The sequence below is a fragment of the Myxocyprinus asiaticus genome, chromosome 3 (genome assembly GCF_019703515.2).
Source record: "Myxocyprinus asiaticus isolate MX2 ecotype Aquarium Trade chromosome 3, UBuf_Myxa_2, whole genome shotgun sequence".
NCBI classification, from domain to species: domain Eukaryota; kingdom Metazoa; phylum Chordata; class Actinopteri; order Cypriniformes; family Catostomidae; genus Myxocyprinus; species Myxocyprinus asiaticus.
This window is the reverse complement of record NC_059346.1, coordinates 11,857,853-11,883,568: the sequence shown is the minus strand read 5'-3', so window position 1 is coordinate 11,883,568 and position 25,716 is coordinate 11,857,853. Positions and strand designations below refer to the sequence as shown.

Here is a 25,716-nt window from a genome sequence, read left to right as displayed (position 1 = left end):
CCACATAATACCATCCCTACAGTGAAAAAGCTGGTGGTATTATCATGTTATGGGGTGCTTTTCAGCAGCACGGACTGGCAATCTTGTGAAGATTGATGGGATAATGAATGCTGCAAAATACATGGAGATTTTGGATAAGAACCTACTCTCCTCTGTCAAAGTGTAAAATTGGGAGGAAGTTTGTGTTTCATAACATCCACCATCTGAATCACCGTTCGATTGCTTGAACATAATCGATGGTTTCACAGAAAATGTTTAAATCGGTTCAGTCTTTGAACTATAAATCTCAAGAAAATCAGATTTTAAATGTTTCATTTAGCTAGCATTTTTATTCAAAAGGAACAACTTGAGGTTTAATGTATTGATCAAGGGCACAATGTTAATACCACAAAGACCAAGCCTTGCAGGGTTTGAACCTACAACCTAATGATTATCAGACCAAATCTTTAACTATTAGGCTACACCACCAAAAGTGGCTTTAAATGATTTTGTAAATATTTTTTTTAAACATATATTAACTAAACTCTGCTAAAACCATTAAACCGATTGTTTACAAAATGGCTTTGCAGCTGTAAATGTCTGGTAAGTGAAACATATTTGCATAGAATTTGTCTTAGAAACCAAAGGGACGTGATCAAATAGAAAATTTCATATAAGTTTATATTGGCATCTACATCATCTGTATGTGACAAATTAAGAAATGCAAGTGTGAGATATTGTTAAAAAGTGTATTAAGTACAGTAATGTATGTTTGTGCCCTTTTAGAAAGATTTTGGTCATTAAAATGCAATAGAGCCAGTAAGCACGGAACTAGAGACCTGTGCAGTTTTGTCTTGTTTGCATGCACCATCGAATACTTCCTTGAACTGCTTTGCATAATTGTTGATTCACCTTTTACCAACACTAATCTACTGGAACATGATGAAGAACTCCAGTTGGAAAATTTGAAGTGATTAGAGGTAATGAAGTATGAGGGATAAGCTTTTCTGAACTCAGTCAAATGGAAGTTGCTGCAACCTTTAGTAGTTGCAAAATGAGCTAAAAGCTCACAGTGTGAAGTTCACTCCCCAGGCCTCCATTAAAGAACCAGTGATACCCCTACTGTTTAAGCATCCCGACCAGCCCAACACGGCAACAACATTGGCTCAACATTGGTTTTCAACTGCTTCAGATGTTGATTATTCCAGAATTTCTTAGAAGCAGAACTCTCTGTTTTATATACACTGGCGGCCAAAAGTTATAAGGAATAATGTACAGATTTTGCTGTTTTGGAAGGAAATTGGTAATTTAATTCACCAAAGCGGCATTCAACTGATCACAAAGTATAGTCAGCACATTACTGATGTGAAAACAGCACCATCACTATTTGAAAAAAGTCATTTTTGATCAAATCTAGACAGGCCCCATTTCCAGCAGCCATCACTCCAACACCTTATCTTTGAGTAATCATGCTAAATTGCTAATTTGGTACTAGAAAATCACTTGCCATTATATCAAACACAGTTGAAAGCTATTTGGTTTATTAATGAAGCTTAACATTGTCTTTGTGTTTGTTTTTGAGTTGCCACAGTATGCAATAGACTGGCATGTCTTTAGGTCAATATTAGGTCAAAAACGGCAAAAAAAGAAACAGCTTTCTCTAGAAACTTATCAGTCAATCATTGTTTTGATGACAACATCAGTTTCATGTACAACAGTAAAGAGAAGACTCAGGGGTACAGGCCTTATGGGAAGAAGTACAAAGAAAAAGCCACTTTTGAAACAGAAAAACAAAAAGAATAGGTTAGAGTGGGCAAAGAAACAGACATTGGACAACAGATAATTGGAAAAAAGTGTTATGGATCTTAACCCCATTGAGCTTTTGTGGGATCAGCTTGACTGTAAGGTGCATGAGAAGTGCCCGACAAGACAGCCACATCAATGGCAAGTGCTACAGGAAGCGTGGGGTGAAATGTCACCTGAGTATCTGGAAAAACTGACAGCTGGAATGCCAAGGATTTGCAAAGTTGCCATTGCTGCACGTGGAGGATTTTTTGATGTAATAGTAATTTTTCATGTTATTAATGTCCTGATAATACATTGTGATCAGTTGAATGCCACTTTGGTGAATAAAAGTACCAATTTATTCCATAAGAGCAAAATCTGTACATTATTCCAAACTTTTGGCCGCCAGTGTATATTTGTGTTCACCAAATGTATTTGTTAATTTTGAAGCTGAAGGGTTGTTGGCAGCTCAGAGAATAAGTACTCCACAGTATTAATGGGCACACTGGCAGTTCAAAACCTGGTTTGGAAAGCTTAGCACTGCCACTTTGCCTCGAGTAGTGCACTTAAAATATGTGTTAGTGTTGCCCTGGTATGACTTCCACTGGGATCTGACCACCCTGTCTCTGTCTCTGTTTGAGATAGGAGTTAGACAGATACAGTATACCCTGAGGTAAATGACATTCTGCTGCATTTGAAAGCCTAACTTTATCTTCACATCATCTTCATTCTTAATTTAGCCCTTTGTCTAGTGCACCTCTAATTTGTCTCTTAAGTATTAGTATTTTTTATTTTATTTTTCCTGATTGTGGGCTGTTTTAGATTATACTCAAAAAACACAGTTGTGTTTATCCACATTTAAACTATTTATTTAGAAACCAGACATAATCTGTATCTAGTGAGATGTAATTAGAACATACCTCGGCACTGAAGTTAAAGGGATAGTTCACCCAAAAATGAAAATGATTTCATCATTTACTCATCCTCATGCCATTCCAGATGTGTATGACTATCTTTCTTCTGCTGAACACAAAGAATTAAATCTCTGGAGTCATGTGGATTATGTTTATGCTGACTCTATCTGCTTTTTGGAGCTTCAAAGGCCTGATCACATTAATTTGCATTGTATGGACCTACAGAGCTGAGGTATTCTTCTAAAAATCTTAATTTGTGTTCTGCAGAAGAAAGTAAGTCATACACATCTGGGATGGCATGAGGGTGAGTAAAGGAGGAGAGAATTTTCATTTTTAAGTGAACTAACCCTTTAATTGTGCCTGATTAGTTGTATTGTTGAAAAGAATTAATGAAACGTAAATTAATCATATTTGGTAAATGATTTATCATTGTGTTTGTTGGTAAATTATTTAATAGGGGTAAAATTTAAAGTGTCAGTCTTCAATTGTAATTAGTGGTGTATGAAAAGGCAAGCATCAATAGATTTATTGCTGGCCATTAGCCTAGTTGATATTAAACTTGGATGTATAACTACCCAGAAACTTTTGTGGTATGGACATTGTTGACACCTCAAATTATATTAGACTTTTTGAGGAAAGGTGTGCTATTGCTTTTCTAAGCAATCCTGGGTGCAAAAATCCTATAGACTTAAATTGGAGTGACCTAAGCCATATCTAGAGACCAGAGTATAATAGAGACTTTGGGTGGGCTCTTTTAACTTGGGCTGGTAGCAACCACCCATGACAGCTACTTAGCAATGCCCTAGAAACCACTCAGAACACCCTGGCATTTCCACATGACACCTTAGCATAGCAATGCTGAGTTTGCACGTGCAAGTCCACTCCACAGAAATATTATTGCTGTTTACTATCTTAAGTGGGCAGATGTATTTTTAGACTGTGGTACTGCAAAGTGAGCAGCCAGACAGTGTGTGTGTGTGTGTGTGTGTGTGTGTGTTATGGTTTTGCTCTCACAAACATTTTGTAAACATTTAAAAAAAGTAAAACATTTAACAGGATGAGGCTAACATAGCTTCACCGTGACAGTCTGCAACGTCCAAAGACGATAAATCTTTCCCAGCTTCTAAGCTGCTCAACAGATCCATAATGTGCTTAAAAACAGCATGTAAAAAATTTAATCCTCCATACTACTGCACAAAAAAAGCTTCAGGGAACATTTTGCTTTAGCCTAGAAAAGCTAACCTTTTTAACCAGGCACTATTCTGGGTACACTGAGCAGACACCAGTTCATGGGTTTCATAGGGAATTAGGCAAGATTCCTTTTTTGACAGGGGGACATGTGAGAAAGTTTCCTAATTCTAGATATGTCACACAGAAGTTTCATCAGTTGTGGAGAATGGAGGGGTAATCTCTAAGGACTGTGTTCCTGTCTGAGCTATCTATAAAGGGGAAAAGACAGGGAAGATAGCAGAACTAACCTCCATAATATGACACATCAAGTCAAGCACTGTGAGAGATCTGTTTACTCAGCAAATTGTCTGCGACTGTTGTTTTGACTAAGACTATATATAGGGCTATATTCACACAGTCATTGGGATTGTCAACCATATATTCAAACAGGTTTGACTCTCTAATTGTCCTGTCCATATAAGAGTAGAGAGGAGCAGATTGAATAATGTCTGTATAAACAGGTAAACAAACTCAATATCACGATATCTTTGAGTAATCCCTGTAACCATTGTAACTTCATATTGCATCTTATGTATTTTATTTTTTTTATAAATTATATCGCAAGGTCCCGCTGTTTTCATCCTCTCACATATGCAGCTTTTTTATATAAGTTTTGCCTTGCTCCCCATCTACACAATAGACTATTTCATGCCATTTTTAATAATTGGAGGTAGGTTGACAGCTCTAACATTAATGATTGAAAGCAAAGAATAAGCAATTATGTGACAGACAAGTAGTTGTCGACTTCAGTTTGTTCTTACAGCACATACACTGGTGGCCAAATGTTTGGAATAATGTACAGATTTTGCTGTTTTGGAAGGAAATTGGTACTTTAATTCACCAAAGTGACATTCACCTGATCACAAATATAGTCAGGACATTGCTGATGTAAAAAACAGCACTATCGCTGTTTGGAAAAAGTCATTTTTGATCAAATCTAGACAGGCCCCATTTTCAGCAGCCATCACTCCAACACCTTATCCTTGAGTAATCATGCTAAATTGCTAATTTGGTACTAGAAATCACTTGCCATTATATCAGACACAGCTGAAAGCTATTTGGTTCGTTAAATGAAGCTTAACATTGTCTTTGTGTTTGTTTTTGAGTTGCCACAGTATGTAATAGACTGGCATGTCTTAAGGTCAATACTATGTGTCAAAAATGGCAAAAAAAGGCTGTTTTGGGGAATGAAGGCTATACAACGCTTGAAATTTCCAAAAAATGGAATATTTCATACAAAGGTGTACACTACAGTCTTCAAAGACAAAGGACAACTGGCTCTAACAAGGACAGAAAGAGATGTGGAAGGCCAGTTGTACAACTAAACAAGAGGATAAGTACATCAGAGTCTCTAGTTTGAGAAATAGACGCCTCACATGTCCTCAGATGTCAGCGTCATTGAATTCTACCCGCTCAACACTAGTTTCATGTACATCAGCAAAAAGAAGACTCAGGGGTGTAGGCCTTATGGGAAGAATTGCAAATAAACAGAACAACAAAAAGAAAAGGTTAGACTGGGCAAAGAAACAGACATTGGACAACAGATAATTGGAAAAGAGTGTTATGGATCTTAACCTCATTGAGCTTTTGTGGGTTTAGCTAGACTGTAAGGTGCATGAGAAGTGCCCGACAAGACAACCACATCTATGGCAAATGCTACAGGAAGTGTGGGGTGAAATGTCACCTAAGTATCTGGACAAACTGACAGCTGGAATGCCAAGGATCTGCAAATCTGTCATTGCTACACATGGAGGATTTTTTGATGAGAACTCTTTGTAGTAATTTTTCACGTTATTAATGTCCTGACTATACATTGTGATCAGCTGAATGCCACTTTGATGAATAAAAGCAGAGGTGGGTAGAGTAGCCAAAAACTGTACTCAAGTAAAAGTACAATTACTTTAAAAACATAATTACTCAAGTAGAAGTAAAAGTACTAACATAAATAATTACTTGAATAAGAATAAGAAAGTATCCAATTAAAAGAGTTCTCAAGTAGTGAGTAACTCGATACTTTCACAAATGACATAATAGATGTTTACTCCCCTATATTCCATTACATAATACACATTGAACATGTATTACAGAATTATTATTATTATTAATGGAAGTTCTGTCATCATTCACCATCATGTTGTTCCAAACCCGTATGACTTTCTTTCTTCCATGCAACACAATAAGAAGATATTGTGAGTCTTTGCCTGTTTTTTTTTTATTTATTTTTTTTTATATTTATTTTGAAAGTGAATGGTGACAGAGACTGTCAGTCCCTAACAATCCAAAAGTTGCCCACAATCCACCACGGAGAAGACGTACGATCTGGGAGTTTACTGCTTCATTCACTCCTGCAATGTTTTATTTCATGCTGAATGTATTAAATTACTTTTTGACAAATCATTACTTGATTAAAATAACATAATAACATATAGAGAGGCAAAACATTCAGATACATTTTAAAATGTACTGTTTATTTGATAAAATGTGTTTACTCTTTATAGTAACACACAGTATATATTAAAAATGACAAACAGAATGAAGATTTATTGTATTAATATATTATTTAATAAGAATAACAAGTAAGGCCCAAGTATTTTAAAATTTCATATGTGACGTTGTTTCTGCGATAGCCCCAGAGCTCCGACACTCGGTGTATACATCAGCATCCGAATCACTCATTTCGTTCACTCACTGCTGAGATATAGTGCACTAACTGCCATTCACTGTATAGGAATTAGTGAATGAGTGAACTATTTTGGACACAGCCACTCTCTTTGCTATACGTTCGCTTCGTGCCTGCACATCTCTCACATGCATGCCCCACACCCCTCGCTGTGCATGCATAGAAATGCTGTCTGTTAGCGCTCCAGTTGTCGACCACGCAAATGGCAAAGATAAAGGCATTTACACTTAGCGTGGATGTTTACATGGATTTATACAGTTAATCAGCCCGAAGTAGCTGCAATAGTTTCCAGTAAATGTGTAAATACTGCTCATGACATACGGGACAAAGTGCACTGAAATATTGCTGCACTGATTTAAAAATATACATTTAAAAACTGATGTCATAAGTGCTCTGTTACATTATCACCCTGGAAATGACCACATTACACAGAAAAGCCCGTATTAGCATTAGAGCCAAAACTTACCTCAGAGTGCTGTCTTAAATTGAAGCTGTGATTTTAATCTTGAAATATCAGCTTGTCTTGGTGTTTAATGAAGGCGTTGCATGATGAAACTATTCTTTTTTTTTTCACTGTGTGGAGTGAAGAAAGTGTTTCACTTTGAAAAGCTTGATGCTGCAGCAGTGAGTGAGTGACAGTCTGTGACAGCACGCACAGCTGTGTGAACTTCCTCTGTCGTAAAAGTCCCATTCAATAATCTCTCAATAAATTACACATTAATTAAAATTAAACCCAGTAATGTAACGACAGGAACGCCACCCATTGTAAAGAAGTAAAAGTAAAAAAAAAAAATAATTAGAAATTTACTTCAGTGAGAGTAAAAAGTACCCACTTTTTAAAAAAAAAAAAAAATAAAAGTACGAATTTTTTCCCATAAGAGCAAAATCTGTACATTATTCCAAACTTTTGGCCGCCAGTGTACCTTCCAAACTTGCTCTCAAAATTCGGTTGCGAGTCCTGAAGATTTAAGGGAGTCACTTTGGTAAAAGAATGTGGGTATAAATCTTTTCATAACTGAAATGTGTATGAATGAACAAAACTGTATTAAGAGCACCAAACAGGGCTAGCACCGTATTCTGCTGTTGTGTGAATGAAGCTGAAGTGATTTATGTTGCAATGTCCATGCAGATTTTTTGGTCCTTGATATAACATTCATGGAATTGTCATGAAGTAATGACAGAAATATTAATTTAACATTATTCAATCCAAACATTTTCTATGCGTCGCTAATGCAGTTGCAGACATGGTCCTCAGTCGAGTGGCGTTCACAACAACAGTTATTTACGGTGTCAAAGTGTCCAGAAGTCATTCATTTAAAAAAAAAATGTTGATGATTTCTGGGAACATGTGCAATAATGACCCTTGGTGATGTGATGTGGGTATATCCAGTGACTTGTCTAAGTTGAGAAAAGATTAACTTAATGCATTAAGCACTGTTGCAATTAAAATGCAAATGCTTTTCCCTCCAGTAGTTTTTTGCCTGCAATACATATTTGTGATCAGATCTTCAAAAGCTATGCTCAGTTGTGCCACCAGAAATGTTAGGGCATCCAGCAATGGGAACATAAGTAGTGTATTACTAACAATGCAGCCACTTGGCAACCTCCAGCGATAAAATGAAAGATTCTTTCAAGGACTCTTTTCTTTGTAATAAATACAGAAACAACTCTCCTATTTATAATTTGTTTTTACATGTCTGTTATTTTCGACTGTTCAAATGCTGGAGAGATATGGGTGAATCCTATGAGGCCGCATCCTGTGGGTAATGAAGAAACTGATCGCTGTTGCCCTTCTGCACACGATGTTGTTGTATACCAATGAGAGTTCCTTTGTAATTACTCCTACCAATTACTGGCAACTGCGCTAGTATAAGGTTTTAAAAACTGGACATCGAGCTCATGTGAGGGAATGTAGCTTGAAACCTGGTGGATTGAGAGACTGTGTTTGACTGTCTATTTTCTGTATGTTGTTCTTTTTTTTCTGCTTCCTCCACACAGTCTCCCGTGGCACTCTATACTGTCTGTTTTGAGTTGAGCTTTATGTAGCTCTCTAGTGTATCATGGTTCTGTGATACCTTAAAGATATTTTGATGAGTTATTTTTTCTTTATTTTTTTTCTTTGATTTTGTTCTTTGTTTGTGATCAGCTGGAGTAATTGGAGTGTTGGCCATAAAATGTTCTTTCACGTCCCTAGTTTGACAGGTATATATGCTTGATTTGGGTCTGTGGGTATAAAATATGTGAAGTTAGCAATAACATTGGATATTAAAATCAAGGAAGAGCTCATAAAAAATCTGAATACATAGTATTCATTTTTGTATTTATTTAAAAAAAAATGGATACTGTTTATGTGTTCAGTCATATTAATAATCACTCTTGGTGAATTTGTATTGTAGTCACATAAATTTCCACATTAGCATGTTTATTGCATAACTACTTGTAGGGTTTCAAATAATTTATTTAGTTATGTTTTTCAGCCATTTTTTACATAGCTAAATAATTTCTTCTTTATTTCACTATACAGTGTGTGTGTGTGTGTATATATATATATATATATATATATATATAATATAGAAAGCATATATATGCATATGTTGAATCTTATCCTGTACACCTCTGGTTTAATATAGCCCAGAGTGGGCTCTTTGGGGATCTACATGTAACTAGTCCAAGCTATGACGCCAGCAGCCCAAGGACAGGGGAAGATAAATGGATAGATTCGCCAGAGGGATGGTTTCTCTTGCAAGTTTAGCATATCAGTACTTCCTCACATCCCCCCCCCCCCAATTCAGGATGAGGCTTACACATAAGATTGGGCATTTATTTGTATGGATAGAACTTTACAAAGACCTCATTGATTTTCTAATATCAAATAATTTACATATATTGGTTTTTTGACATTTTTTTGACTTTTTATAGAGTAATTTAGTGATTTTCACTTTTAAAGCAGCCTTGAGTTGAACCAAACCAACCAGCTCTGAGATGAATCACTGGATTACAAAGTTTTTATTTGAAGCGAAACAGGATGTGAAAATCAGAAATAAGACAAAGAACTTTGTAAAATTCTTTTAAGAGAAAGTGAAGTGCTGAACTCATGAAGAAATGCAAATGATGTAATCAAATCAAACACAACCGTGCAATTTAAAACTTGATTTATAACAAATAATTTTAAGTATAAAACAATGTATTTTCAGTTTTTTGAAAATATTTAGATATGCAAATATGTAAGCCCTTGAAAGTGTAGGGAGAACACAATTATGTCATTCCCAATGCTTCATAGGAGTAGACAATAACTGCTGAACTCTTTTGCTATGAATTTAGTTTCCAAATGGTAACAGCAACTTCTCTGACTGGTGTATCTATCTTCTGGTTTGGCATACCACCAGGCCAGATTTCCAAATTGATAACAGTTCACTATTAGGGGCCGTTTACACGACAACGTTTTCAACTAAAAATGGAAAACTTTTTATGTGTTTTGGCTGTTCGTTTACATGACAACGGCATTTTGGAGCTTGAAAACTCAAACTTTTGAAAACAGGTTTCAAAGTGCAAGTTTTTGAAAACGACGCCATTATCGTCTCTGTGTAAACATACAAAAACGCGAATTTGTGAAAATGATGACGTCATGCGCATGCGTATTACGTGCTATATAAAGAATGATGGATTGATAGGCATCAATTTGAGATGTATAATTATCAATATGAATACTGGTGTCTGTGCAAATAACAATAATCAACAATTTATTCATTTGGAGTGTTTTGTATGGAGTGTGAACATTGTACAGTAGGCAGAACCTGCAATTTGAAAATCTTGAAATTAATGTATTGATTCAGATGGGAAAAATGTATTTGTATTTTAAATGTTATTTATTTACTTAATTTTATTTGATGTACCTTTACTCTGCAATTCATTCACCCACCGCTTATGTATATAGCCTATAGACAGAGATGTTATGTCATGTACAGTATTCAATGATATGCTTAGAATATGAAGACATGAGGCAGTGAAAATGCATGTTAGATCCAGTGCACACAAGACCTCTCTCTCCGTCCGAAGATATCCATATATCAGAGTTCTGTCTGATATCCGAAACCAGTCAACATCACAGCTTGTTATGTTAACTTACTCTCCTACCAGCCCAAGAGTCAGCAGGGGGGAATACAGAACAAGGCAGGAGATGAAGAGATGGTAAAAATGAGTTTATTGAATAATCTTGAGAGTTCAGTCTATAGGCATGTGCGCGAGTACTTCAAAACAACGCGCGAGACATTCAAAACTACAATGGCGGACTACAGGACTATGTTTGTGCTGCTCAAGATTTTGAGTTTGTTGACGCTTCTCCAGCAAATAATTGTAATAATAAAGCAAACTCATCGTCCGTCCAGACAAAATTGCTCGATGCTTTCTCCATCTGCATTGTTTATATTCACCGCTCTGTGGAAGAATGCTTATGTGCGCAGACGCGTAGTGTTTCTTTACAAAGTGACATCGCCAACTACTGGCCTGGCATGCATAATACAGCCTTTTTAGTCGTTTTCGTGGATCCTTGTGAACTTGGGATCTTTTTGACAACGTTGTCGTCTGTATGTGAAACTTTTCAAAAATGCAAAGGAAAAATGTTTCCGTTTTTAGTACATCGTGTCATTATTTTGGTCTGTTGTTTTAATCATTTTGTAATATCTTTGGTTTCTGGAAAATATTTTGCTTTTTATATAAGAAACATAGATCAATTGCCTTTAAGATACTCTACAATCTCTAATCATTGAAATATCCCCGTCCCCTGCAATAAAGACCTCTGGTATGCCAGACAATACCAATATAGAACTCCTTTAAAACACCTTGTTCTTTTTAATGGGACACTTACATTAAGAACCCTCTCAGCATGCTATTTTTTTCCCCTTACAGCCCCGTTAAAACTCGTCTTGTTAATGTGATTGCACTTTTTGCAAATGACCTTAAAAAAGAAGGGGAGACAAAGAGGAAGGACAGCAGAGAAAAGGATGTTATGAAGATGTTAAAAGAGGAAATAAAAAGAGAAAGTAAAGAAGGTAGGAAGACATTAGACAAAATTGGTATTTGAGGTTGCAAAGTTAGGCCACAAAAGGACATTGGAGGCAAAAGTTTTTATTGGTTTCCTTGTTAGTCTCGTGTTTATTTCTCCTGAAAATGTCAATATGTGATGATTGCACTGTCAGACTTGATTGTGGTCCTTTTAAACTAACACAATTTTGATTATGGAATAAAAGCTTATTTCCAAAAATGACAGATTCAATTTTCCTCCTGAGATTATTCTTGGAAACTGTCACATGGTATGAGAGTAAACACAAAAGATGGATGCAAGATGCATGAATCAAATGTGCAAGTAGTTATTTACAGTGTCAGTTTATTAGAGGCATTTGTGCATTACAATCAACTGTGTGAAGAGTGCAATATACAACACCCTTATATTTCTTTTCACAAATTCAAAACAACTTAAGAAAAAATGTGGCAACAGCACCTTGTCAACATGTTTAATTATTCATCGAAGAAAAAAAAAGAAAAAAGTATCTAGAATTATATCTCATTAATTATTTGTTTTAATTCAGTTTCCTTATGACATGCTTGTTGCAAAGACAGAAATTTGATTTGAAATTAAATAATAAGATTAGATCATTGGTTCTAAACTGGTTTTAAAATCAAACATTACAATTTATTAACATTACCACAAACCGCATAGGCCCAACAATATGGAAAATTATTAACAAAACATAGGCTAAGCTGAATAAATGCTCAGAATAAATTTTATAAATGCCTACATTTTCTGAATGGTTTCTAAATGTCTTTTGAATGGTTTCATGCTCTTGGCAGTCAATAATTCACTGCATCAAACACATTGTGGTTGGCACAAACTGTTGTTGTTCTTGTTGTTTCAAATAAACCCATTTTTAATTTAGTCTGGATTATATCTCATTTTAGAGAACCTTGCATAGTTTTGTTAAAGGTTTGCAAGGATTAGGACATGTCATGCAACCTGTCCATGTTGGCATTTAGCATAACTCTGTTTGTACTGGCAGTAAGAAAGGCTCAATATGGCTAAACTCTTTATCTCTTTATCACTTATTCAGGGCTGAACCTATCCTCACCAGGGTGAAAGAAGATCACACTAGGATAATCCTTCCTGCGATAGATAATATCAAGTACAACACCTTTGAGGTGCAGCAATATGCTAATGCAGCTCACGGCTACAACTGGGGCCTCTGGTGCATGTACATCATCCCACCACAGGATTGGTTGGACAAAGGAGATGAGACTGCCCCCATCAGGTAAGGGCAGCCAATGGTCTACTTCATAATATATGAAGACATTCTCTGAAATATAAATGACCAGGGATATAAGAGATTAATATTTAAAACGTGATAAGGTGGCTTTAGCCTTCTGTATTTTCAGTATTAATGTTTTCATTTACACTGCAAAAATATATTTTTTTTTGTTTTCCAATAGAAATATCTGAACATCCTTAAAAGAAGATAAATTTCATATTAAGAAGCAACATTGCATAATGTATTAAGAATTGTTATCAGAGAATATATCTTGAGTTAAAGGAATATTCTGGGTTCAATAGAAGTAAAGATAAATCAACAGCATTTGTGGTATAATGTTGATTACCACAAGAAATAGTTTAGACTCGTCTGTCCTTTTCTTAAAAAAAATAATTAATAAAAAAAAATTGAAGTAAAATTGAGGCACTTACAATGAAAGTGAATGGAGCCAATTTTTGTAGGGTTTTAGGGCAGAAATGTGAAGCTGATAATTTTATAAAAACACATACATTAATTCTTCTGTTAAAAGTCATGTATTATTTGACCTGTAAAGTTGTTCAAATCATCATTTTGACAGTCATTTTTGGGTTTTAGGGTTGGTTGACATTACATTGTCATGGCAACGAAGTTGTAAAATTAGCTGTACCTTTACACAGAAAAAATGAGTAAGCAATTTTATCACACTAAAATCATGTTAACAAGCATATTGTTTGTCTTGTGGCTATACTTCTGAAACTTTGCTTATTTTAACATTTACAGATTGGCCCCATTCACTTCCATTGTAAGGTACCTCAGTGTAACCCAGATGTTTGCATTTTTTAAAGAAGGGACAATTTGAAATTATTTTTTGTGGAAATCAATATTATACAATGATCTTGTATTACAGATGTTTTGATATTTTTATTTTGCAAACATGATTTATTTAAAGGGATAGAAAGTTAAGCTCATCATCATATAGTGAAAGTGAATTGTGACTAAGATTTTCAGTCCCTATCATTCTGCCTAGCATCTCCTTTCTTTGTTCCATGAAAAAAAGTCATAGGGGGTTTGGACAACACAAGGATGAGTAAATGATCACTGAATGTTCATTTTTAGTGAATGTGAACTATCCCTTTAAAATACATATTTTTGCAGTGTACCTGAAGGTTTTGTTGGTATTGTTTCATAAAGTGCAGAAAAAAGCTTCTCATATCATAACGCTCTACGCTATAATAACTCATTTTATGCCTAAAACCGACTTCGAGAGATGAGCTTTATTATAGCTCTGCCGTAAACCCTGAAGAGTCATGGATATAACCTGCCAGAGGAGAGTGGACTGTTTCATTTCGAACGAAATCTGGTCAAGGTCACTATTGTGTGAGAGTATCAGGACAGCCGAAATCCCATTCATTATTCATGTCCCTGACTGATAGATATTTGGAAGGAGAAGCTAGGCCAGTGGCCCAATTTTCTGGAGTTGATCTCCACAAAGCCTCATTTTAGTTACTGATGTGATTTTTTTTCTTTCTTTTATTACAGTAATATTAAACACTGTATGAGCTTTGGAGTGCAAAGCAGATAAATAACTCACCACAAAAGTGTTAGGGATTAACTAACTAAAAGTAACGAACACATTAATATGGGATACATTTGAAAATTGTGTTTTCATTTTCGAAATGCTCTCCGTCCACACTGCCATTTTCAAGTGTTTTCCAAAAGTTGATCGTCCACACTGAAATGGATGAAAACTTTTAAATCCCTTCACTGCACATGCGAAAAATCGCCATTCCAGGTCAAGTCAAGTAATTTTTATTTGTATAGCATCTTTCACAACACACATCGTTTCAAAGCAGCTTTGCAGAAAATCATGCATTAAGAGAAAATGAAACCGTAATATCTATAAAGTCTTAGAGTCATCGTGTATTTGGATTAAATACGATTATGAAGTGTGTATAAAAATAAGTAAATAAATAGTAATTGTGTTTAGAAACCCAGTGAGCAAGCCAAAGGTGACTGTGGTAAGGAATACAAAACTCCATAAGATGTTGGTTAATTGAGAAAAATAACCTTGGAAGAAACCAGGCTCACTGTGGGGGCCAGTTCCCCTCTGGCATAACAGCATGAATATAATGCAAATATTACTTATTTATGTGCAGTGCAAGTCATGATTTAAAATGATTAAACTAAGTAAGTGTTAAGGGCCAGTGTTTAAACAAAGATTTTTTAAGAACTGTAAGATTAATGATTAATGTCTTTGAAGTATATCCTGGATTAACTGCAGAAGTTCATATAGATGCATTGTCCTTTGTTAGTTGGCTGATGAAGGCTTTTGTTAGCAATTTATTGATAGTCTATGTATTCCATTTTAAGAGTGTAGTCCATCATTAGACCAAGGTGATGCTGGCCGAGATCAGTGACGTGCTTTGCAGTTCAACCAGCCGGTCTATCCTAAATCCAAGGTTCAGGCAATGGCATATGAAGTATCCCATGTCTTATGGTTGGAGTTGGAGTCATTTCATCCACTGAGGTCCATCGTAATAGACTGAAGTGATGTCTGGCTGGCACTGGATGCATTTAAGAGACACATAGCGGTGAAGTCCAATAACAAGCAGAAATGGAGCTGGATTCGGCCAGTTCTGGTGACCTTGGGATATGATTCCCAAGGTTGAGACATGGAAACAAATAGAATAATATTAGCGTAGATGCCATTTAAATTTTTTGCTGAGTTATAGATCATGATCAGTGTTTCAGGTTCCGGCAGACCCAACTAAAGCAGCCTAATTGTGTGCTGAAGAATAAATTAGGTGAATGCCTGGCTAAATAGATGAGTCTTTAGTCTAGACTTAAACTGAGTGAGTCCCAAACAGTGTTAGGGAGACTATTCCATAGTTTAGGAGCCAAATAAGAAAAGGATCTACCTCCTTTTGTGGATTTTGATATTCTAGGCACTATTAACAGGCCAGGGTTTTGAGATCGTAATGAATGTGACGGAATATAGTGTGGTAGAATGTCACTTAATACTGTGGAGCTAGACCATTCAAAGCTTTGTATGTAGTTAACAAAATTTTAAAATTAATACGAAATTTAACAGGTAGCCAATGTAACAATGATAAAATGGGGCTAATATGATCATATTTCTTGGTTCTAGTCAGCACTCTGGCTGCTGCATTTTGAACCAATTGAAGTTTATTTACTGAACTTGCTGGACATCCTCCCAGTAATGCATTACAATAATCTAGTCTTGAGATCATGAATGCATGAATTAGTTTTTTGGCATCAGCAACAGAGAGCATGTGTCATAACTTAGCAATATTTCTTAGGTGGATGAATGCTGTTCTACAAACACTGGAAATTTGATTTTCAAATTACATATTGGTATAAAATATAACACCCATGTTCTTCGCTGTTGAAGACGATGTAACAGTACATCCATCGAGAGTCAAATTATATTTTAGCAGCTTTTTTTTAGAGGTTTTTGATCCAATAACTAGTACATTTGTTTTGTCGGAATTGAGTAAAAGGACATTTCTGGCCATCCAATATCTGATTTCATTGATGCACTCTTCTAATTTGGAGAAATGTGAAATTTCATCGGGTTTCGAAGAAATATAAAGTTGGGTATCGTCGGCATAACAGTGGAAACGTATTCCATGATTCCTGATAATATCTCCCAGGGGAAGCACATATAAGGAGAAAAGCAAAGGCCCTAAAACTGATCCCGGTGGCACTCCATACTTAACTTTTGTTTGATTTGACAATTCCTTGTTTACATAGACAAAGTGGTAGCAGTCTGCTAAATAGGACCTAAACCATGCTAATGCAAGTCCACAAAATGCCAACATAATTCTCTAGCCTTTTCAAGAGAATATCATGATCTATCATGTCGAAGGCAGCACTACGATCTAAAAGCACTAGAAGAGAAATGCAGCCGTGATCAGATGATAAGAGCAAGCCATTAGTAACTCTGATAAGTCTCTGTATTGTGGTGTGGCCTAATGAAATTGTTCATATATACTATTTCTCTGTAGAAATTAACATAATTGGGAGGACACAACCTTTTCTAGTATTTTCGACATAAACGGGAGATTTGAAATTGGTCTATAATTGGCCAATTCTCCAGGATCAAGTTGTGGCTTCTTAATAAGCAGTTTTATAACTGCCATTATAAAGTTTCTTGGGATATGTCCTAAGGATAGCGAGGAGTTAATAATATTAAGAGGTTCTGAGATTACAGGGAATACCTCTTTTAAGAGCTTAGTTGGTATTGGTCTAACATTCATGTTGTGGCTTTGGATGTTTCGATATGTTTTGTTAGCTCTTCATGACCTATGACAGTGAAGGATTGAAGTTTCACTTGTGGAAAATTATGAGACACTGTTTTCTTAGGTACGGTGACAGATGATTGCATAATTCTAATTTTATTTCTGATTATTTCAGTTTTATCAGGAAAGAAATTCATGAAGTCATTACTGTTGTGCTGTGACGGAATATCTGGTTCAGTTGAGGCTTTATTCCTAACCAATTTAGCCACAGTACTGAATAAACATATAGGATTGTTGTGGTTATTTTTTATGAATTTGCTAAAACATGCTGACCTGGCAGTTTTTAGTGGCTGTCTGTAGCTACAGACCCTATCCTTCCATGCACCACGAAATACTTCTAATTTTGTATTCTTCCATTTGGGCACCATTTTCCGAGCTGCTCTCTTGAGAGCATGAGTGTGATCATTGCACCATGATGTGGGGCTTTTTTCTTTCTTTATTTTTAATCAAGGGGCCTGGGTAGCTCAGCAAGTATTGACCAGGCTGAAACAATCACACCATCTTTTTCCAGAGCAGCCTGTATTTCTCCTGAGGTTACCTGTGGGTTTTTCTTTGTATCCCGAACAATTCTTGTGGCAGTTGTGGCTGAAATCTTTCTTGGTCTACCTGACCTTGGCTTGGTATCAAGAGATCCCAGAATTTTCCACTTCTTAATAAGTGATTTAACAGTACTGACTGGCATTTTCAAGGCTTTGGAAATCTTTTTATATCCTTTTCCATCTTTATAAATTTCCATTACCTTGTTACGCAGGTCTTTTGACAGTTCTTTTCTGCTCCCCATGGCTCAGTATCTAGCCTGCTCAATGCATCCACGTGAGAGCTAACAAACTCATTGACTATGTATACACAGACACTAATTGTAATTTAAAATGCCACAGGTGTGGGAAATTAACCTTTAATTGCCATTTAAACCTGTGTGTCACTTTGTGTGTCTGTAACAAGGCCAAACATTCAAGGGTATGTAAACTTTTGATCAGGACCATTTGGGTGATTTCTGTTATCATTATGATTTAAAAAGGAGCCAGACAACTATGTGATAATAAATGGCTTCATATGATCACTATCCTTAAATAAAAGACAGGTTTTTTTTGCATGATCAGTTAAAATTTCACAATTTCTGCCAGGGTATGCAAACTTTTGAGCACAACTGTAGATCTGGAAGATTATTAGTGAAGCTATCTTTAGTGGTCAAAAGAATTGTTCTACCTGAACGATAGCGTGGTGTAGATTGAGTAACATTAGCTGATTGCAGCATACAAGAGATGAGGTAATGATCTGAGATGTCATCGCTCTGCAGTAGAATTTCTTTAGAATCAACATCAACTCCATATGACAGAATTAAATTTAGCGTATGATTATGGTGAAGAGTTGGTCCTGTCACATTTTGTGTGACTCCAAGCTAGTTGAGAATATCAATAAATGCTGATCCCAATGTGTCATTTTCATTATCTATGTGAATATTGAAGTCACCAACAATTAAAGCTCTATCTACAGTAATTAGTAGATCTGATAGAAAATTTGCAAATTCACCAAGGAAATCAGAATAAGGCCCAGGTGATCTATATACTGTAGCAAGGGCAAAAGACGACAGAGATTTTTTATTTATATCTGATGGTGTTACATTAAGCATTATTAGTCCAAAAGACTTAAACTTATATCTTGTCCTCTGAGTAACACCAAAAATTTCACTCTAAGTTGTAGCAACACCTCCTCCTCGACCCTTCAGACGAGGCTCATTTTTATAACAATAACCTGGGGGAGTAAATTCATTTAAACTAATATATTAATCCGGTTTAAGCCAGGTTTCAGTCAAACAGAGCACATCCAAATCATGATCTGTAATAATTCCATTTACAATTAGTGCTTTGGTTGAAAGAGATCTAATGTTTAGTAGCCTTATCTTTATATGATGTTTATCGTCAAATTGGATTTTTTTTTTTTTTTTCAAGTTTGACCTTAATCAAATTTTTTCTAAATGATTTAGTGAGGGGTTTGTGTTTGGTAGTTTGGGGAACAGACACAGTCTCTATATGATGTCTAGGTGAGACAGTCTATATGTGTTGTAGTTTATGTGACCTATGTGACGTCTCAAGGCAGCTAGCAAATGTTCGGATTAGCCAGTTTGTCTGCTTCCTGACCTGGGCCCCAGTTAGTCAGATACTATCATTATTAATACTATGAGCCAAATTACTAGAGAGGAGAGTGGCACCTCCCTAGAGGGATAGAGTCCATCTCTCTTTAGCAGGTCAGGTCTACCCCAAAAACTCTTCCAATTGTCTATAAATCCTATGCTATTCTCCGGACACCACTCAGACATCCAACAATTCAGTGACACTAATCTACTATAAACCTTGTCAATACGATGAGCAGGGAGGAGGCCAGAGCATATTACAATGTCTGACATTGTTTTTGCAAGTTCACATACCTATTTAACATTATCTCTAGTGATCACCGACTGGCAAAACCAGACATCGTTAGTGCCAACATGAATAACAATTTTAGAAAATCTACGTTTAGTATTAGCCAGCATTTATAAATTTGATCTGTTGTCAGATGCTCTGGCACCCTAAATGCATTTAACGATGGTGGCTGGAGTCTCTATTTCCATGTTACTTACAATAGAATCACCTGTGACCAAGGCTCTTTCAACATGATTCTCAGTGGGTGAGTGGGGAGAATCGATTGGAAACTCTAACAGGAACGGGAGAGTGTTGTCACTTTGCTGAGCGAGTATGCTGCCGTGACATCACCCAAATGCCCTGCTGTGGGGGCTCTTCAGCCTGAACCAAAGTGTGTGTGTTGCTCGCTGTTCTACATGCATCCAAAACAGTATCTACCGGCTTGTCTTTCTCACTGACCTCCACTAGCGTTTGGATGCGGGTCTCTAACTCATTAACCTTCTTGACTTCTTGACTTACCGCAATTGTTTGTTGTTGTTGATTGTTCCTAAGCGGCAAGGGTTTGAGATCGATGTGAATCCCTCATGCAATTGTTTGTTGTTATAGATGTTCTTGATAAGCGGTGCTTTGAGATCGATGCAATAATCCATGTGACCCAGAGGAGAAAACGTGTGCACATGGTAAAATGCATGCGCAATGTAAAATACACAGTTTAATCATGATAAAAATAGAAAGCGGATGCACTTGGAAAAATGCATGCAATTAAATCGAGATAAAAGAATAATGCGGGGGAAAGCCTGATGTGTGCTGAAAAATGGCAGATATTAAAGATTAAAAGCTGAAAACAGATAGATAAGTGATGCTAAAAAAGCTAGCAGGCTACAAACACAGACTCGAGCTAGGCACCAGCAGCAACTGGAAGTGATATCAACACGGTCAGTTACTGGAAAAGATCATGTACGGTCTGATACGCACTTGTCCTCGTGTCCCATTGCTGGACAGCAATTCCGAGTAAACTTCCCATCGCATTTGAAGGAATGCAATGTGAAGGCTGTACAAAGTAACATTTATCTTCAACAACACTATCAATGTGAACAGTAGGCACAACAACATCGCTACAACATGGGCCACTGTCTTGATTGTTTTGGGTTGAATGAATCATATGACTGCGTGACATGACAACAAATACGTCATCGTTTTTAGATATCTCCGTTTCCCCTGTCCATACTACAACATGAAGATGGCATTTTCAAATTTATCCACCTGGGAGAGTGTTGTCGAAAATCTACGTTTTCTCTGTCAAAAACGGTATCTCAGTGTGGACGGAAGGCTAAAACGTAGAGAAAAAGATGTGTTAGTGTGAAAAAGATTAGTGTGGATGTGGCCTAATTTCTTAAGTAGCATGACAGTCGCTCAGCATTTTTCAAAACATAGTAGCTTTTCCAGTAACCAGCAATGTTTTTCAATAAGTAGTGGTTTAATTTAGACAAAGCGCAACATCACTATTTTTTATTTACTGTATTGTATGTGCTGCTTTACAGCCGAGCGAACAGGTGTAATAATTAAGGCTGTTGTTTTAACACATTAATTCAGTGTGATTGATTTAATTTTAAAAAATTACGCAATTAATCATGCCTCATTACAGTGCAAAATTTCTGGAGCAATTCAGTTTGCAAGGAGCAGACAGCAGAGCTCCAGCTGTAAATAGTAGGCTTGCTTATGAGCGCTGGACCGTGGAGCAGAGGCGGGCCTGGACTGTGGAGCAGAGGTGGGCCTGGACCGTGGAGCAAAGGCTTGCTTGTGACATGGCATGGAGCAGTCTGGGGCTTGGCTGAGACATGGCATGGAGCTGACTGAAGCTTGGCTGTGACATGGCATGGAGCAGACTGAGGTTTGGCTGTGACATGGCGTGAAGGAGACTGAGGCGTTATTGTGACAGGCTCAGGCGTTGCTGTGACATGGCATGGAGCAGGCTGAGGCATTGCTGTGACATGGCATGGAGCAGGCTGAGGCATTGCTGTGACATGGCATGGAGCAGACTCTAGCATGGCTGTGACATGGCATGGAGCTGACTCTGGCGTGGCTGTGACTTGGCATGGAGCTGAATCTGGCGTGGATGTGACATGGCATGGAGCTGACTCTGGCGTAGCTGTGACTTGGCATGGAGCTGAATCTGGCGTGGCCAGTTAACGGTGAACCACTTATCAGTAGGGCAAGGTCGATATACTGAGTTAGGCTGTAGGTACTCCAACCATCAGACATCAGGGAGGAGACTGGCTCAATCAGCCCTAAACGGAAACAGTCCTTGAGGGCAGTCTCATTAAAGTCGACCTTGCAGGCCAGAGTGCAGAAGTCCTCTACATATTCCTCCGGGGGACGATTCCCCTGACGTAGACGTAGGAGTTGAACTGCTGGGTTCATGGTTAGGTGAGGTATTCTGTAACGATGGCTGGCAGTAACAATGAAAGGCAGACGAAGACGATGATGAAGTGGGAACCCAAGTGCAGTTTATTTACATAAGTGAAATCCAAAACGTGAATCCAAAACATAACAAACATAAACGATTTGACTTGACTTGACAATGTTACACAAACACAATGTCACCCGCTGTAACCATCAACCCGTGTTGGTTTCGTTTTTAAAATTCAAAAACTGCTGCCTCATGCATTACGACCAGCGGTTTTATGGCAGAGATGTCGATTGCTCATTGTGTCACAGTCCGTCTCCCTCATGTTCTTCAAGGACTCTTATTTTGAAGTTTTCCCCTGGACTACATCTCCGATAGTTCACTTCCTTCATCTCTTCCATTTGCTCCTCATCATCCTCACCTGTATTCCATACCCTCATTTAGTTCCTTGTGTATAAATACCCTTTAGTTTTGTTCATCCATTGTCAGTCCTTGAAGTGTTATGTTGTGTTTATGAAGTGTTACATTGAGTTATGTTATGATGTTTAGCTTTATTGTTTGTTCCACTCCAGCGTTGGTCCCACTCCAGCAATTGTTATTAAAAGATTTAAAGTATTTACTCCTGTGTCTCCTTTCTTCCTCTTCCACTCCAAGAACCCAGTGTTACACATTGGCATAATCGTTTGCGACTGCCATATTCTGCAATGTATATGTTTGAATGAGAAATGACAGCGCCGTTCTGGAGTGCAACAGGAGAAGATTTACAGTGATTAATAATTTAAATTCTACTCTCCACCTCACACAATGCTATTGTATGCTCCTAGGGAGCACATCGGATCAGTGCATTGCCCTTTGGACTACTTTTGTACTGATTTTTGCCATTTTTCTGAATAAATTATTGTGACTTTATCTACCTGTTATGTGTTTTATATGCTTAATAAATGGTTATGGTTAGGTTTAGGAGTAGGTGTGGGATTAGCGGCTGTAAAATATATATAAATTAATATATTGTAACAAAAATTATTGCTACTGTACATTAATCTACTTGTTACATGTTTTTATATTGTTGAAATATGGTTATGTTTAGAGATTGTTACAGTTCTAAACAGTTCACAATGTTACAGAAGAACTGACCTAAACAAAATGGATCTACCCGCAGTTAGAATCCTCCTCCTCGAACAAGGAGAACGTCCAGTTGAGGATCACGTGCGTGAGTTTCTCCATCTAGCGAATTTGGTGGACTATGATGACCACTCTCTGGTGGTTTTCTTCAGGGCTGGTCTTAATAGTGCACTAAAGGAGCGGATGCCTCTGGCGGGTCCTCACTGGATGCTGTGTGACTTTGTGGATGTGGCACTGAAACTTTGCAGCTCACCTTTCACTGTTGGTGTGGAGGATGAGGACTTTGAATCTCCTCCCACAGTGGACGTCCTCCAGCCTTCCACGGCCCCTGTCTCCAAGGTAACTCCTTACTCTCCGTACATTTCCCCCATACACTGAATTATGGTGGGAACCCCGGGCCACAACCAGCGCCCACACCTGCCATGGTTAATGAGTCAGTGCCCATGCCTGCCACAGTTAATAAGCCAGTGCCCATGCCTGCCACGGTTAATGAGCCAGTGCCCATGCCTGCCACGGTTAACGAGCCAGTGCCCATGCCTGCCACGGTTAACGAGCCAGAGCCAATGCCTGTAGCCTCAACCATCCCAGAGCCAATGCCTGTAGCCTCGACCATCCACGTAATCACACTCCCTGCTGGCCGGAAGAGGAGGAGAAGGAAAAGGACACCTTCACTCCAGTCGCTGCCAGTGCTCACATCCACGGAGGTTGTTCCCCAGCCTCTGCCCATGTTCACAACCACGGAGGTCGATCCTCAATCTCTGCCCATGCTCATGACCATGGAGGTCGATCCCCAGTCTCTACCCGTGCTCTCGACGGTAGAGACGGTGGAAAAGCCCCATTAGTTGGTTATGTATTATGTTCCACTCCAGCATGTTTCCTTGATTGATTCCTAGTCTGATAGTTGTTCCACTCCAGCATGTTACCTTGATTGACTCCTTGTATGATATTTTGTTCCACTCCAGTGTCTCCTTATTAAAGACTTGAAAGTTGCTGTTGCTTCTCCTCTCTTCCACTCCTTGAACCAACATTACAATTGGAAGTCATTCCAGTGCCTCTTCTCTCAAGCTCCCTGTGTATCTACTGCAGCTCAGCTAGCCTGTGACTATTCAGCACTGAGGATCCCAGAACTCATAGCACACAGCAGCAAAATGTATTGAAATTATTCATGTTTACTCTTAGATGAAGGAAAAGTCCAGTTGAAATGCCGGTAAATAGGCAAACGGTGACATACAGAAGCAAAAGACAGTAACTGTTTATAATTTTCCATGCAAACATCTTCAAAAAAAAAAAAAAAAAAAAAAAAAAACAATTTCCAGATTCTGTACTGTGAGAATTCTGTAATGCAAGAATGAAATAAAAAAAATAATAAAGAATAGATGTGTGTATTTTTATATAAAAATTATGAGATAATTGAATACCTCTGAAAATGTTTAATTCCTTGAAATTTAATATTTATGTATTTTTGTAGCTTGTTTTGTCCCAGTCATCAAGATTTGTTACAGTAACAGCATTTTTCTAAGTGAAGCATCAAAACATAACAAAACATAATTTAAAATGACATACCACTTATCAAAAACAGTCTTTTTGCCACAATGAAAATATTTCTTTTCAAACTTGTTTACATTGCTATGTACTCTGCAAACACAATTAAATCAATATCACTATACAAATGAAAATCAATAATGGTGTAAGTAAAAAAAATTCATTAAGACAGCACTCTTTACACAAAGACTTTCTTAGAAATCTGATTTGTTTTTCTTTGTACTCAAAATAATAAAGCACAGAAGAAATGTGGTTCAAACAAAAATGTTGTTGCTGAATGTTGTTGAAATGTACAACTAGCATGTACTGGGTTATTAAGGAGGCCCATTTTGACAAACAAATGAATAAAAATCTTAAAAAAAATAAAAACATTCAACTAACCAAACGAAAAACGACAGTCAACGACAAAACAATCTTGAGTTTCTGAAACATAGTAGATATTTTGTCTGCAGAGATTTGGCAGCCTCAGAGTAGACTTGCTTTCTTCATGACAAACCTCAGATCTGACCCAAAAGTTTTAGAACAAAAGCAAACAAAGAGTAAACTTGGTGATACAAAGGGTTCAACAGACTCTCTCAATACCCTTTGGATATTTTGTTGGTTTTGAATAAACCCAGTGCACCCCTTACAAAAATTTTTAAATAAATACTGCACCAGTACCCATGGAAATGAATACTATATTTATGTATCATGGTTTTTGCAAGGTAATTCAAAGAATCCCATGGTACCATGCACAAACAACATTAATACAGAATCCTGGCTCTCAGGGTTGATAGATAGATAGATAGATAGATAGATAGAGTGCTGGGTAGTAATGTATTATGTAATCAGATTACAAAAATCAAGTATTTGTAATTGGATTAAATGACTCATAATTTGATTAGTTATTTTTATTTTTTTATTTTTTTCTCTCCTTTTCTCCCCAATTTGGCATGCCCAATTCCCAATGCGCTCTAGATCCTCGTGGTGGCGTAGTGACTCACCTCAATCTGTATGGCGGAGGACAAATCTCAGTTGCCTCCGTGTCTGAGACCGTCAGTCCATGCATCTTATCACGT

General features: G+C 37.2%; 1 protein-coding gene across 2 annotated transcripts in view; it reads left to right on the top strand.

Annotated features, from left to right (window-relative positions):
- Positions 1-25,716, top strand: part of LOC127425361 (polypeptide N-acetylgalactosaminyltransferase 9) — a 153,475-nt gene that overhangs the window by 71,420 nt on the left and 56,339 nt on the right. For both annotated transcript variants that reach the window (XM_051671287.1, XM_051671294.1), the window contains one exon: positions 12,693-12,890. In XM_051671287.1, coding sequence (XP_051527247.1) covers positions 12,693-12,890 — 198 coding nt within the window. The remainder of the gene's footprint in view (positions 1-12,692; positions 12,891-25,716) is intronic.